Source organism: Microcaecilia unicolor, unplaced genomic scaffold (genome assembly GCF_901765095.1).
Source record: "Microcaecilia unicolor unplaced genomic scaffold, aMicUni1.1, whole genome shotgun sequence".
NCBI classification, from domain to species: Eukaryota; Metazoa; Chordata; class Amphibia; order Gymnophiona; family Siphonopidae; genus Microcaecilia; species Microcaecilia unicolor.
In genome coordinates, this window is record NW_021963573.1 from 42,134 (window position 1) to 59,157 (window position 17,024).

Consider the following 17,024-nt stretch of genomic DNA (forward strand, 5'->3'; position numbering starts at 1 on the left):
CACCATGAATCCACGAACCCTACAGCCAGGGAGTGTTTGAGTGACTTCAGAACGTTGTCTTCAGAACGTTCACGGTGCGTTTTATTATATTAGATATGATGTTCTGTAATCATCTAAATTGTGAATATCAACTGACTACAATAGTATAGAAAGCAATCTTACCTACAATGGGGACACTGAGCTCTCTGCTCCGTCAGCCAACGCTGAAGAGAAAAAGTTAACATATACTTAGTGAAAATGTTTATGTTTATTTTTCAGTACTTTCTATTTTGCTCTTCAAAAGATTGTCAGCAGTTAACACCATACCAAAATTTAGAAAATTAAATAATCATCTCAAATGATGTAAGGAAGGAAGATGCCTGGTATAAAAACAACTCAGTGAGTTCCTGGAGAGGTCACTGAGAGGAGCAGCAAATTGTAGGAAGCCGAGAGGGCTATGATCCCTCAAGCTCCAAGGAAGAAATGAAGTTCTTTTCCACTTGGAGACAGGGTGTTTCTCCAGCTGTCTAGTGAATCAAGGGAAGTTTCTGTAGAGCAGTGGTTCTCAATCTTTCTTCCATTGTGACACACTTGAAAGATGATGTTCACATCCTTGACACACTGCAGTTCATGAATGATATAAAAGGGATTTTTTTTGTTCCGCCATTATTGCTGAAAATGATAGAATGAAAGGTGGTGACTAGTGGGTGGGGAAGAGCACGCTTGCAACATTTCCAGTTGGGGCCGGTGGCAGCAGTGAGCATTGTGGGTAATGGTGAAACAGAAAGGACCAGTTATGTGTATTTCGAATACCCGATTCCATGATCTGCACTTCCCAGCCTGCAGACACAAATAGTTAAGGGCAGTAAGAGCTTACTGTCTACCCCATTTTTGGTGACACACCTCTCAGCTCTCGGTGACACACAAAAGTGTGTCCCAACACCTGGTTGAGAACCACTGCTCTAGAGCAATGCCTCAGAGGGTAACTATTCCAAGGACATGGGAGTAAGAGCAGTGTCCTTGTTGCATTTGCACTAACAAGCTACTGAATAGGGGAGAAGAGGACTTATTGTACTTCCAATGGGAACAGAAGGAAGCCCATTTCTTTTATGAATAGTGATTTGTCATTGGATTTTAGGCATTTCCCTAGGTTGGATGTGGATAATTCCTGAAGACCATTGACAGTGAATGTGTTGCAGTGCTTTCCTATAACATTCTAAGTCTTTCTTCTGATATGAAATAGATTTATTTTCCATTTTTATCAGTGAACTTACTCTTGAAACAAACACCTGGAATCTGGATTTGAATGGATCACAAAAATGACTGATCCCCTAGACCTGGTAAAGACCAAATCTGGGGCAAATTTAACACATTTTCTAAAGCTTTGGTAGGCTTGACAAATTCCCCTGCACACTTATGCATTATATTTCCAGTATCCATGATATATTGTAAGCCACATTGAGCCTGCAAAGAGGTGGGAAAACGTGGGATACAAATGCAATAAAATAAATAAATAATTTATAGGAGCAAGAAGCAGGGTTGAAATGAACTCTGAAGATGTATCATTTTTTTTCTCCTTGAACAGATTCTTAGCTTCAAGACTTTTTTTTGGTCTGACAGTTTTCATCTAATTCTTTTGGACTACTAGCTCAATTACAACCAGATGTTGCTGGGCAATATATCAGCCTTTGTTTGTGTTGGATTATTTGTAGTAAATAATTAGCAGATTTTAGTACACACAGCTTCAGCTTTAGAAATGTTAATTTCTTTCTTCATCTCTCTCTCATTCACCCCTGAATAATTCACTGCTGAGTCACTTTAAAGTTGAAGTAACAAAACATCTGTTTACTCACAGTTTGTAGTTAGATTATAATCAGACAGGCTTATATATACATATTACTATACATTTGTATTATCAGCTCCTTCCATGTGCTTAGATGGTAATGGATGCTCACACCACCATAGATCCTCTCAGGTTAGGAGAGATCATGAGCTCCATGTGCTCCATGTGCTGCATCTAACCCCCACAGGAAGTTGCATAGCTGTGTGACCTCTCTAAGTAATTCACATCAGAGGTCACAGAGTAATCACAGAGAAATAATAGGTGACAGGCAATGCATGTAAAATACAATTACATTCCAACAAACCCCTTCTCATGCATAACTGTCATGCAATTATTTATTCATACAAAGTCCAAGCTTTATACGCAGATTCACAAAATGTTCTCTGGGTAACGGTTTGGTCATGATGTCAGCTGTCATCTCACTGGTGTGACAATAGTGTAGACTGATGACCCCTTCTTTCGCCAACTCTCGCACGTTGTGGTATTTCGTTGCGATGTGCTTGGTGCGTGACTGAACCTTGTCATTTTGTGACAGTCGGATGCAGCTCTGATTATCTTCCATTATCTGGATTGGTCTCTTTTCAGCTATTCCAAAATCCAGCAAAAGTTTTTCAATCCACATCAGTTCTCTGCACGCTTCCGATACGGCCACATATTCAGCTTCTGTAGAAGACAAACTCACAATACTTTGTTTATGACTGGCCCATGAAATGTGTACATTTCCATACATAAACACATATCCACTTGTGGATTTATAATCAGAATGATCCCCTGCCCAATCTGAATCACAGTAACATATTAGTTTTGGATTACTATTGGCTGAAACCTTTAATTTACAATCAATGGTACCCTTTAAATACCTTTCCACTTTTCCTTGTGCATTCCTTTTTAACTTGAATACCCATTTGCATCCTATAGCTTTCTTGCCAGGAGGTAATTTTGTAAGAATCCAAGTATTATTTTTATCCAATGCATCAATTTCTTCTTGTGCAGCTTTATGCCATTCAGCAGCTTCTTCTGCTGGCATTTTCTCAATCTCATCCCATGTTAAGGGCTCTTGAGCTTCTGCTGACTTTGTTAGGTAAGACAGTCTTGGGGGTGGAACACCTTTGTTTTCCCTGGATGAGCGTCTGACTACAGGTTGGTCTGACCTTTCCGCATCCTCTAAATCTGAGAGTCCTTCTCCAATTGATTCCCCTTCTCCAACTGTACTGTCTTCTTCAATGATCCTTTCTGTGTCTGCTTCCTCTGCCTGTTCCTCGTTAGATACAGGTGAGTTGCTTTCAGACATCTGCCTTGGTATGGCATTTATATACACTGGCATGTCTATTATGGTTCTAGTTTCATATTCTGGATGATAAGGCTCATCTGGGATAATCCAGCCTTTATCAACCCTTTTGTTTTCATCAAATATGTAACATGTCTTATGCCAACAATGCCAGTTTTCAGATTCAAAATTCTATATCCTTTGTGTCCTGGAGCATAGCCAACTAAAATGCCCCTTTCTGTTGTGGAATCCAGCTTATGCCTTCTTTGCTTTGGTACATGAGCATATGCTGTACTTCCAAATGTTCTTATGTGTGACAGGTTTGGCTTCCTACCATGCCATGTCTCATGTGGTGTGCGCTCAGCGCCTTTAGTTGGCATTCTGTTTTGTAGGTACACTGCTGTGAGAATGGCTTCCCCCCATAGTCTTTTAGGGAGATTGCTATCTGACAGCATACATCTGGTCATTTCCACAAGTGACCTAAATTTTTTCTCTGCAACAGAATTTTGTTCTGGTGTATAAGCTACTGTTGTGATATGTTGAATGCCTTCTTGTTCTATAAATGTGCGCATGCTGTGTGAAGTGAACTCACCACCATTGTCGGTCTGAAGAACCTTTGGTTTTCTTTCAAATTTATTGCTCACCATGGCTACGTATTTCTTCAGCATGTCTGTGACTTGACTTTTTTCTTTCAGCAAATAGGCCACACAATATCTAGAGAAATCATCCAAGAATATTAGCACAAATCTGTTATTTCCCAATGATGGGATATTAAACGGTCCACATAAGTCACTGTGTATTAAGTCCAGTACTTTATTACTCCTATTTCCTGTGTATGCAGGAAATGAGGGTCTCACACCTTTTTGAGTAACACAGTCTATGCATTTCTCCATTTTACCAGCATCTGCACTTATCTGAATGCCAGTGGCTAGTTGCTTACTGTAAAGATCCTGGATCACCTTAAAATCACGATGTCCCAGGCGGCGGTGCCAGATTTCCAGACTACATTTACCATCATTCTTCCTTACTTGCGCCATATGTGAGGCTTCACCTGAAATGCTCAGTTTATAAACATCATTATGCATAAAAGCTTCAGCATACACTTCATCATTTTTAGAGATTGTGCACTTACTGTTTTCAAAATGAATCGCAAATCCCTTCTTATCTAATGTAGATACACTAAGCATATTGCAAACTGCTTGGGGAATATACAAGACATCACTTACAGGAATTTCTTTAACTTCATTAGACACTTTGCATTTTAAGAATCCAATACCTTTTGCTTGGATCTTAGCAGTCCCTGCGTTTGCAGTTTTAAGAATACCTTCCTCTGGACACATTTCCTGAAAGAAATCCTTACAATTGGTTAAATGGCATGTGCTCCCCGAATCCAAAATCCAAGTACTTTCATTTGAATTATTATTTACCATAGTCAAAGATTTTTCTGCCATTAGAAAGCCCTTGTGTTTATCTTTGTCCTTCATACATTTCCTGGTTTGAAAATTCTTTAGTTCCATTGGCTTAGGTGAGCTAGAGGGAGTGTTTTGTGTTTCCTTACACCATTTAGATACATGTCCCTCCTTTCCACATGAGTAGCAAATCAGCTTGCCCTTGGGTGGAGTTTTCCCATAGCTCCGCCTTCCTCTGTTCTTTGCCAAGAAATTTGTTTCATTTCTCTCTGACTGACTTTGAGAACACATCTCCTCAGAATCATTTACTATGCATTCCTGCCTTAGTTTTGATGTTGCCTGTTCAAAGATTGCCCTTCAATGGCCTCATTTACAGACCTAAAAACATCAAACTTCTTTGATAGTGAGGTAAAAAGAAATGCTCTTTTCAATGCATCACACATGGGAATTCCAGAAAGTTCTAACTTTTGAAATGAAGACATAAGATGCATAATGTGATCATTACATTTACTTTTATCCCTTAATTTGGTTTCATTCAACTCTGCCAGCCAAATTGGTTGCTGCTTTGCATATGTAGTTGCATACATAGTTCTCAGTTTATATAAAATGTCCTTTGGTGTATCTTTTCCCTCCACTAATATGGCTTGTTTCTCTGAGAGAGCTTCCAAAAGCATGCACTTCACATAATAGTTTGCATTGTCCCATTCAGCCATATTTTCAGCTGTTCTGTCTTGGTCTAAGCATATATTTAATCTTTTTGCTCGAAGGAGACATATGAATCTTAGTTCCCACTGCTGATAATTAAACTCAGTTAATCTAGGCACCTTGAGAGAATAGAAAAATGGTGAATTTCTTCCCTCAGCCATTTTCTTAGCCTTCTGTCTGCTGTGTGGGGGGAGAGAGAGACAGACTGAATCTTTCCTTTAAAACTTAAGAGAAAAATGTGGCCTTTTTTTCTGCCTGGTAATATTTCTCTTCTTTTTCAATTCCTGGCCCTGGGCCCATAACCCTTTTGTTGGATTATTTGTAGTAAATAATTAGCAGATTTTAGTACACACAGCTTCAGCTTTAGAAATGTTAATTTCTTTCTTCATCTCTCTCTCATTCACCCCTGAATAATTCACTGCTGAGTCACTTTAAAGTTGAAGTAACAAAACATCTGTTTACTCACAGTTTGTAGTTAGATTATAATCAGACAGGCTTATATATACATATTACTATACATTTGTATTATCAGCTCCTTCCATGTGCTTAGATGGTAATGGATGCTCACACCACCATAGATCCTCTCAGGTTAGGAGAGATCATGAGCTCCATGTGCTGCATGTGCTGCATCTAACCCCCACAGGAAGTTGCATAGCTGTGTGACCTCTCTAAGTAATTCACATCAGAGGTCACAGAGTAATCACAGAGAAATAATAGGTGACAGGCAATGCATGTAAAATACAATTACATTCCAACAGTTTGAAGCTATCTGTGAATTTTGCCACTGTTTTATATCACCTTCCAACCTACTTTTGCCCCTTCATTGAAGCATCAGTGCTCAGAGGCACCATACACCAGCGCTTCTGCCAAAATCTTGCAATTATGTTCTATGAACCCAGCTACCATGTACCACTGTTGTGCAATGACCAAGTCTCACTGCACCTCAGGGGCTGTGAACACTGTATCAACAGTATCATATGCCCCACCTAATGCAAGGATCAGACCTAATCATACCCACATTTCTCAGTCACTGCACTACTAACCTGACCCTAACACTTTTACTAAAGTAATATAAATTTAAAATTATAAATACTGCCATTAAATTCTTTCAGCAGTTCCAATCTAAGGGTCACAATATCCAAATCTAGAACTAACCAAAGCACATCTGGTTTTTTTTTCAGGCAGTTCTAACAGAGCAGTGGTTCTCAATCTTTCTTCTCTTATGACATACCTGACAGATGATGTTCATGCATATGACACACTGAGCACAACGTCACAGCTGACCAAAAAGAAATACCTAAATATTTCATTGTTGTTAAAATGATGCAAGGGAAATATAAAATATTCTAAAACAGAATTTATTTTATATGTTTTCTTTTTTTACAAACTGTTTAAAAGTTCTCAAATTTTATTTTTTTTAATCAAAAAATGTTAATCTTCACTTGCTTTATCAATGAGAAAAATGGTACTGTGTTGCATAAAGTTTTTCAATATGGGATTGAATGTAGGCAAATTCACACTAAACATTTAGACACTCTAGCCTATATAGAGCAGAGAGATAAGATACTTCCCCTTACAGCTTGTCATACAAAAAGACGGAGATATAGGGTAGATATTCAAAGAAATCTAAACAACCAGGAGGAGAGGCTCCTGACCGTTTAAAATCACTTGAATGCCCCTCCGAAGGGACACCACCTTGTAAGTGGTGGAGGGGCTTCCGTGTTTCAATGACTCAGAGGGCTATGCTGTAGGGTTACCCATATCAGACAGGCCTCTGAGGAAAAACCACACAAAGAGTGTCCCAACCTGGAGGATCCAAGATGGCGTTGAGGGAGGACGTATGCTAGTTGAGTTCCCTTTTTACACCAGATTGCCTGAAGAAGAAGGCGCGCTCCCCAGAGAATGGGGAAGAGAAAAGGCAAAGCCATGGTGTTGTCCTCCTCGAACATGGCTGGGGTTCCCACCACTTCTCAGTTTATTTTGGAGAGATTCGGGGTCATAACGTTGGGGATATCGGTTCCTGCTTCGGGGAACAGCAAGGCTTTATTGCCGAATCTCAGTGGAGAGGGAGTGACTTTCAGTCCCCCTGTTGGCACGACCCCTCCAAGACCCGGAGGTCAATAATGGAAACACCCGAAGTGGGTTAGGATTTTCACGTGGCCCGAGGATAATAACTTGGATAATAAACCATCTGGGGGATTGGAGAGTGAGCTCTTCCCCCCCCGAAGGTATCTGGAGCGGTTTCTGTGAAGAAATTGGACTTGGTGAAGCCAATAATGTCATAATGGACGTACTATAGGAACTGCAGCAGAATGGGAATAACTCTCTTCTTCAGATGTTTAAAAGTTTTCACTATGTGAGTTAAAAAATTTATATTAATACCTATCTAACAAAGTGGAAGTCCAAGATATAAAAATAGAGACTGATTATGGAAATGGCTTCTCTATGAAAATCAGACAATTTGGTAATGAAGAATAGTGATCTCTCTTGTAAAAATTGGAATTTCTGGAGAACCAATTAAGGGAAAAAAAACTTGAGAATGATAAATTTACCTATAATATCCTATATATCAGCTACTGAATTCTTGAAGAAATATTTCTCTGATACTTTGCTAATACCTTCTGATAGCCACCTATTGGTGACTAAAATTATATTTCCTTTATAAATCTTCTTTATCAGAGAAAAGAAATGTAAGTTTAACCGACATTTTGGAAAATTCAAAAGTTATAGATAGAGTTATATTATTAGTGACTTTCGTCTTTGATTTAGATAGGAACAATGCTTTGAAATTGTATTTCCGATACATGGTTGATAGTTTTTTGGGTTCAAAGATGCATATATTTCCTGACACATCAAGGGAATCACAGACTGGGAGGTGTGAAGTCTTGGCTTTTAAGCCAGGAATCATTGCCCTAGGTGGGACCTTCCTAGCGCGATTCCCTTGTAAGTGTTTTATTTCCTTATTACTTATTTGTTTGAACCTAAGAAATTATAAGAGTTTGTGGAAACAGATGAAGAATGCTCTGCAGCAACTTCCTTCAGTTACCACTGTACCAGCTGCAATAACCGATTAACCTTCCTCCCTCAGAAAATGTGAAGTGTAAGATTAACCATTTTGAGTTTTTCTTATTTTCTTTAAGATTGTTTTCCTTATCTTGGATCTTCCAATTGTGGACAATTATGTAAATTTGGGTGGACCAGAAACCTAGCCGGGTAGTGGAGATACTTAGTCCACTAACCAGCTAGCCTTTTTACTGTCCTAACGTTATGCGATGAGGTTAACCAGGCACCAATTGGAATATCGGCAAACGCCTAGTTAACCTCCGGGTGGCAGCCAATAAGGTCCGGTAGACCACTTTCCACCCCCTGGAACTAGAGATACCTCCTTCCTCAATAAAATCTAAGGTGGTACCAGGACCCAGACCCCATTCCCCCCATCCTTGTAGCCCCCCCCCCCCCCCCACCAGAACTACTTTTGTGGATCCATGAGAAATAGGCGAGAGCAATGCCCACTCACTCACTTCTGCACAGTGCGGCCTGCTCATTAAAATTGATGCTGTGATCTCTAATGAGGTGGGTGGGAGGGAAATCGGGAGCGACCAGAAATTTTTTTATGCAGGTTCTGGCCAATATTCAGCCAGGACCCACAATAAATGTCTAATATGGGGGGGGGGGGGGTGTTTGTTTATTTGTTCATTTGTTGTTGTTTTTTTTTTTTTTTTTAATTATGGTACAATTCTACCTTTACAGGATATGCATTTGTCAGTAAGGGGCATTCCAAAAGCCAAACTGAAGGATCTGCTTGTGGATTCAGCAGGGACAGTAATGGACATGTTTTTCACTGTCTGCTCAAAGACTGTCATCATTCAATGTAAGGGGATGATATGGCAAACGAAAGTGCCCCTAAACTGTGGATGCTTTTTTCTTCTTTGCATGGTCATCAGCATAGCTTGTGTCAACACCAGTGGAAGTACCTGGTGGTAGACAAGAGTCGAGTGATCAGAGCTCTCTTTACCAGCACTGGTAGAAGCACTGGAAGGGGAGGGGGAAAGGGTCAGCGATCGAGCTGCTCTGATACATAAGTAGGGCTTCCATGGTGCTTTTGCGATGTTGTGGGAATGTGCCTGTGCTTCTCCTTTATCTATTTCTTCAAACTGATTTCTAACTGCCTTTTGCTTAACACCCCTGCTGTTTGCCGTTGTGGTATACAGTGGTGGAAATAAGTATTTGATCCCTTGCTGATTTTGTAAGTTTGCCCACTGACAAAGACATGAGCAGCCCATAATTGAAGGGTAGGTTATTGGTAACAGTGAGAGATAGCACATCACAAATTAAATCCGGAAAATCACATTGTGGAAAGTATATGAATTTATTTGCATTCTGCAGAGGGAAATAAGTATTTGATCCCCCACCAACCAGTAAGAGATCTGGCCCCTACAGACCAGGTAGATGCTCCAAATCAACTCGTTACCTGCATGACAGACAGCTGTCGGCAATGGTCACCTGTATGAAAGACACCTGTCCACAGACTCAGTGAATCAGTCAGACTCTAACCTCTACAAAATGGCCAAGAGCAAGGAGCTGTCTAAGGATGTCAGGGACAAGATCATACACCTGCACAAGGCTGGAATGGGCTACAAAACCATCAGTAAGACGCTGGGCGAGAAGAAGACAACTGTTGGTGCCATAGTAAGAAAATGGAAGAAGTACAAAATGACTGTCAATCGATAAAGATCTGGGGCTCCACGCAAAATCTCACCTCGTGGGGTATCCTTGATCATGAGGAAGGTTAGAAATCAGCCTACAACTACAAGGGGGGAACTTGTCAATGATCTCAAGGCAGCTGGGACCACTGTCACCACGAAAACCATTGGTAACACATTACGACATAACGGATTGCAATCCTGCAGTGCCCGCAAGGTCCCCCTGCTCCGGAAGGCACATGTGACGGCCCGTCTGAAGTTTGCCAGTGAACACCTGGATGATGCCGAGAGTGATTGGGAGAAGGTGCTGTGGTCAGATGAGACAAAAATTGAGCTCTTTGGCATGAACTCAACTCGCTGTGTTTGGAGGAAGAGAAATGCTGCCTATGACCCAAAGAACACCGTCCCCACTGTCAAGCATGGAGGTGGAAATGTTATGTTTTGGGGGTGTTTCTCTGCTAAGGGCACAGGACTACTTCACCGCATCAATGGGAGAATGGATGGGGCCATGTACCGTACAATTCTGAGTGACAACCTCCTTCCCTCCGCCAGGGCCTTAAAAATGGATCGTGGCTGGGTCTTCCAGCACGACAATGACCCAAAACATACAGCCAAGGCAACAAAGGAGTGGCTCAGGAGGAAGCACATTAGGGTCATGGAGTGGCCTAGCCAGTCACCAGACCTTAATCCCATTGAAAACTTATGGAGGGAGCTGAAGCTGCGAGTTGCCAAGCGACAGCCCAGAACTCTTAATGATTTAGAGATGATCTGCAAAGAGGAGTGGACCAAAATTCCTCCTGACATGTGTGCAAACCTCATCATCAACTACAGAAGACGTCTGACCGCTGTGCTTGCCAACAAGGGTTTTGCCACCAAGTATTAGGTCTTGTTTGCCAGAGGGATTAAATACTTATTTCCCTCTGCAGAATGCAAATAAATTCATATACTTTCCACAATGTGATTTTCTGGATTTAATTTGTGATGTGCTATCTCTCACTGTTACCAATAACCTACCCTTCAATTATGGGCTGCTCATGTCTTTGTCAGTGGGCAAACTTACAAAATCAGCAAGGGATCAAATACTTATTTCCACCACTGTATATAGTGTCTTGGAGCATGAAGGCTGTTGGATGTTTCTGCACAGGTTTTTCAGCCCATGTCTGGCATGCATGGGGAAGGTGCTATGGACATCTGAGCACCTTTATGATGTATTTTCCAGAAATATCACACAGGGTATGCTTCCTGCTCTTTCTAGCCCTAGGGCTTAGCATAAAGGAATCCTATGCAGAAGGAATAGATCCTCAGGTGCTTAGTCAAGATCAGGAGGCGGGGCTGGTGGTTGGGAGGCGGGGATAGTGCTGGGCAGACTTATACGGTCTGTGCCAGAGCCGGTGGTGGGAGGCGGGACTGGTGGTTGGGAGGCAGGGATAGTGCTGGGCAGACTTATACGGTCTGTGCCAGAGCCGGGGCAGACTTATACGGTCTGTGCCAGAGCTGGTGGTTGGGAGGCGGGGCTGGTGGTTGAGAGGCGGGGATAGTGCTGGGCAGACTTATACGGTCTGTGCCCTGAAGAGCACAGGTACAAATCAAAATAGGGTATACACAAAAAGTAGCACATATGAGTTGTCTTGTTGGGCAGACTGGATGGACCGTGCAGGTCTTTTTCTGCCGTCATCTACTATGTTACTATAGGGCTTACTTTGGGAACATTTCTGAATATTGGAAACATCACATACAAGAGTTGAGGAAGCTGTACCTCGGGAGGAAGTGACATCAGCGCTACTGAATGGCTGCCTAAAGAAAGAGCTCTGATACAGCCAGAGTAAAAAGCAGTTCTTACCACCCCGAAAACGCGGCGAAAAACCTCACCAGGCAGAATACTGAGCTCCAGAAGTAATGGCAGCACGGAAAAAACTCGCCAAATTTAAATATTCAGCGGAGAACCCCGGAACGGGGAAAAGCGCAGGCACGAGAGTAGCGTCGCGAAGTTTCAAAATGGCGGACGGAGTTTCCGAATCAGACCCAGAACACGAAGAATTGATGGAGGGAAATCCGGAGATGAGTAAACTAGATGTTTTCCGCTGGTTTCAAGAGCTCAAAGCAGAAATGGTAAATACCAGGAAAGGAATACAAGCGGCAATAGGAGAGCTGCGAGAGGAATTGAGAGACATGGGGAAACAAGTTGCAGAAACTGAGGAGAGAGTGGACGGAATGGAGGAGGAGGTGAGGGAGCTGCAGCAAGCTCTACAAAAAGAACATCAAAACAGAGAAGCATTGGAATTACAACTAGAAGACCTGGAAAACAGGTCAAGGCGATGCAATCTACGTTTCAAAGGCATACCAGAGGATGAGTCACATAAAGACGCGCCAAAAATAATACAAGCAATTTGTGCCTTCATCCTGGACATGGACAGCGAAAGCGAAGAACCACCAAATCCAGCCAAATATAGAATTGATAGAACGCATCGGACTCTAGGGCTCCAGAGAGCTGAGGGGCCTCGTGACATAGTGGCCTGCTTCCATGATTATAACACTAAAGAAGCTATTTGGCGCAAAGCGCGTGTCATGGGAGAGATAAACTGGGAAAACAATAAAATACAAATATTCCAGGACTTGGCTAAAAAAAACCTTGCAAACACGAAGAGAATTCAAAGACATTACAGCTTATTTACAAAAAGCTGGTTTGTGGTACAGGTGGTTATATCCAAGAGGAATACTGGTAACGGTGGGAGCCAAGGCGAGGCGAATTCAGATGGTGGAAGGAGCCTGGAAAAGCCTGAGAGACATGGGTTGCACAGACATTCCGCAGGATAAGGACAGAGTACAACAGCAACAACAAAGGCAGCAGACCCCGGAAAAACAAGGCTGGAGGAAAATCGGAGGAGAGAAGAAAAATAGGTCCCCGAAAACAGCCTGTCAGGACGCAGAAATGAGAGGAAAGGACTGAAATGTTACCCTGAGGACTGCTTAATGAAACTTTGGTAGTACAATATATAAGGGTTATATGGTTGGTTAACTGACAAATGATGCCTGGTGAGGGTATATGGAGATGTAAATGGGGAGAGGGGGAGGGTAAACCGGATGCAAAATTATAGGGGCGGCTCTCTGGCGCAGACGCACTACCTCCAGGGTAGCACTGGCCAGAAGTGTCCAGGGCCAAAATCAGGAGCCCACTGGGGGGGAGGGGAGCAGGGGGGGGGGGGGGGAGGGGGATAAAGGTAGGGTCTTGGAATGTTAATGGTTTGAATAACCCCGGGAAAAGAAGTATAGTTCTCAAAGAATTAAAAAAGATTGAAGTAGGATGTGATAATGCTACAGGAAACCCATATCCAAAGACGAGATGAACATTTGATCAGTTATAAGACACTGGGGCAGGGTACCAGGTTGGCAAATCCCAAAGGGGGGAAGACGGGAGGGTTGGCGATTTATATTAATGACCACTTAAGATTTGTACAAGAAGACATATACAAAGGAGAGGATGGGAGAAGCTTAGCAATTAGAGGGAGGATTGGGAATCATTTAATCACTTTCATCAATGTTTATGCGCCAAATGAGGGGCAAGGAACATTCTTTACAAAATTGGGCTTAAGCCTTAGCAAATTTGTAAGAGGAAGCTGTACCTCTTTGTATGGCCACTTTTCTTTGGAACTGGGTGCACGTCTTGAAACCCAGTTTCTAGGCATACAAAGACTTGCCAGGTGACAAATTCTGAACCTGTTCATTCTGGTTTATGAAGGATTATTTTTTGTTTTGATTTTATATTTATTACATTTGTACCCCGCGCTTTCCCACATATTGAAGGTTCAATGCGGCTTACATAGTAAATACAATTACAGCGTCTGGAGAATAATTACAATTGTAGCAAACGAGTAGTTGTATGGTTTGATATAAGTGCAAGCAAAGATGGGTAACAAACGGAAGAGAGAGATAGGGAAGGTTAAGGAGTAGTAAGAGAATTGTCTATTATGGAGAGCAAAAAAAATAGACCAATGATGGCGAACCTATGGCACGCAGAGCCCTCTCTGTTGGCATGTGCGCCGGCCATCGCCTCAGCTAGTTCCAACCCTCCGTTGTCCCTCCCACTCACCCGGCACCAGGCCTTCCTCCCTCCCACCCGGCACCAGCCCGCCCGGCCTCCATCCCTCCCTCCGAGCACGAAATTTAAAAGTCTTCCCTTGTCAGAGTTAAGGCGGCGTCAGCAGTAGCAGCGAAAAACGTGCTGCTGGCTCGGCACGCCTCCTTCAGCCTTCCGTCTCTTAAGCTCTGGTCCCGCCCTCATTTCCTGTTAGGGCAGGACCAGAGCTTGAGAGATGGAAGGCTGAAGGAGGCACGCCGAGCCAGCAGCACACTTTTCGCTGCTACTGCTGACGCCGCCTTAACTCCGACAAGGGAAGACTTTTAAATTTCGTGCTCGGAGGGAGGGATGGAGGCCGGGCGGGCTGGTGCTGGGTGGGAGGGAGGAATGCCTGATGCTGGGTGGGTGGGAGGGAGGGAGGAATGCCTGATGCCTGCTGCTGGGTGGGTGGGAGGCCTGGTGCCTGGTGGCCTGCCTGATGCTGGGTGGGAGGGAGGCCTGGTGCTGGGTGGGTGGCCTGATGCTGGGTGGGGATGCTGGGTGGGTGGGAGGGAGGCAGGGAGGCCTGGTGCTGGGTGGTAGGGAGGCCGGTCTGGTGCTGGGTGGGAGGCCTGGTGCTGGGTGGGTGGGAGGCCTGATGCTGGGTGGCCTGGGTGGGTGGCAGGCCTGGTGGTGGGAGGGAGGGAGGCCTTGTGCTGGGTGAGTGGCCTGGTGCTGGGTGGGTGGCTGGACATGGGTGGATGGAGGGGAGGGCAGGGAGGAGAAAAACTGCACATGGATGGAAGGCAAGAAATTAAGAAGAAAGGAGGAAAGTAAAGAAATAAATGGAAAGGAAGCCTGGAAACGGAGTGAAGAGAACAGGACCAATATGGATAGAAAAACAAAATCACCAGAGAACAAAGGTAGAAAAAATCATTTTATTTTAGTGTTTGGAATATGTCCAATTTACATTTGCTGTCTTATTTTGCACTGGGTATACTGGAACTGTAACAGCTTACAGAAATGACTTATAATGAAAAAAATCATGTTATTTTTTTCTTCTATGCTAGTATAATATTTTCAATGATGTCTGTTTATATGCACCATGGCTGGTGTAAGGGGTGTGGCCATCATAGGGGTGGAGTCATGTGGTGACCCCACCCATAATGAGTTAAATTGCCCTGTTGGCACTTTGCGATAAATAATTAGATTTTGGGTTGCTGTTTGGGCACTCATTCTCAAAGGTTCGCCCATCACTGAAATAGACCAATAGGAAGGAGGAGCTAACTGGTGACTAGTTACTCCCACACATGCTCAGTAAGCTTTAGACTTAACGGAGATCTGAGACAGCAGGTCTGAACACTCATCAAATTATATCACCGTCTGTGCAACTGATTCATCCAGCATGTCCATGGATAAACTTCAAACAAACCAACCAACCCTATTGATCAGTCTTAGGATTTTTACATGCTCAGGATCTCTCTCCAGAATGGAATGTTCTATGTTTCATATCACAGGACCAGAATTATTCCACTGTTACATGAAGATCCTTTGTACCACAATTAGTAAAATAAGTTAATGAGGTCTCACATCAACAACTCAAGCTATTTCAATATTGAAAATCGTGAAGAGCCGCCCTAAACTACTTTAGCGATGTATGACTGTAGGTCAGAAACTATTTATTAGAGATGTATCGAATAGCATATTTTACTATTTGGCCAAATACGAATAATGGGCATGGAGCTTTAATATAACAAATAATAAAAGAAGCAACATGAAATCAGGATTTAGCACAGAAGAACTCCAGATTATTTGTATTTAAATCACTATTCAGACAAATACAAATAATGTATTTGGGGCATTATTGAGGGCCAATGGAATCACATATTCGGTTTAGCCATACTACTTATATTATCCTATATAATAATTCTCACCACCAATGTTCTAATGTGGGACTGCCTGTGTCCTTGGCTTCTGGAGTTGCTGAGCTAGGCTCCGTAGCCAGCTGTCAGTGCGCCGCTCCCTGCTACTTCGGAACAAATGGCAGGAAGCAGCGCATCAACAAACTACAAGCGTGGCACCACAGAACCCCCCCCCCTTCAGCTCATTATCCAAGCCCCCCACCGGCACATCAAACACCCCCCCCCCCCAGCGCATCAAACCCCCTCACCACCCGCAGCTGCCAGTGGTAACGCTGTCCGGCTGCTGCTGCTTCTCCTGTTGAGCAGCAGCGGCCGCTACAAAAAGAAAAGCGATAAATGTTTTTAAACCCAGCCCAAATCATTCGCAAATGCCCAACTCTTAAAACGCAGTCTCTGCAGCCGCTCCTCCTCTCGCCTCCACGTCACTGCCCCTGGAGTAAGACCTCGGAGGAGCGCAGTGACGTGACAGGCGAGAGGAGGAGCAGCTGCAGAGACTGCGTTTTAAGACTCGGGCATTTGCGAATGATTTGGGATGGGTTTAAAAACATTTATTGCTTTTTTTCTCTTTGTAGCAGCCGCTGCTGCTCAACAGGCGAAGCAGCAGCGGCTTGACAGCGTTTACACTGGCAGCTGTGGGTGGCGAGGGGGTTTGATGCACTGGGGGGGGGGGGGAGAGGGTCACTGGGTATGGGTAGCTGGAGGGGGGGAGGGGAGGGTTGCTGGCGGGGCAGGGGAGAGGGAGGTGGGGAGGGGGACCTGAGACCGGAGAGGTGGGGGTGGGGCCCTGCGAGAGGGGGGGTGGGGGCTCACACTCACTCACCGTCTGTCACATACACTCTCTCTGACACACTCCCTATCACACTCTACTCTCTCTGTCACACACACACAGTCTCACACACACACTCTGTCTCTCACACACAAACACACACACACACACACACACACACGCTGTCTCTGTCTGTCTCTCTTTCATTCTCTCTATGAAACGGGCCTTTTTTACTAGTATATATATAAAATAGTCACTGAGCTACTGTCATACAGTCAATCTTTGTTAAAGTAGTTGTAAATATATAATATTTGCATGTAACAAAACAAAAATACACACTTGTGTACTATCCCTATAATATAATAAAAATATTACA

General features: G+C 43.4%; 1 protein-coding gene across 1 annotated transcript in view; it reads right to left on the reverse strand.

The window, feature by feature from the left end:
* LOC115459451 (E3 ubiquitin-protein ligase TRIM37-like) overlaps nt 1-17,024 on the reverse strand; it is a gene marked incomplete at its 3' end in the record, with an annotated part of 63,292 nt that overhangs the window by 40,161 nt on the left and 6,107 nt on the right. The window contains exon 3 of the mRNA XM_030189271.1: nt 163-203. Coding sequence (XP_030045131.1) covers nt 163-203 — 41 coding nt within the window. The remainder of the gene's footprint in view (nt 1-162; nt 204-17,024) is intronic.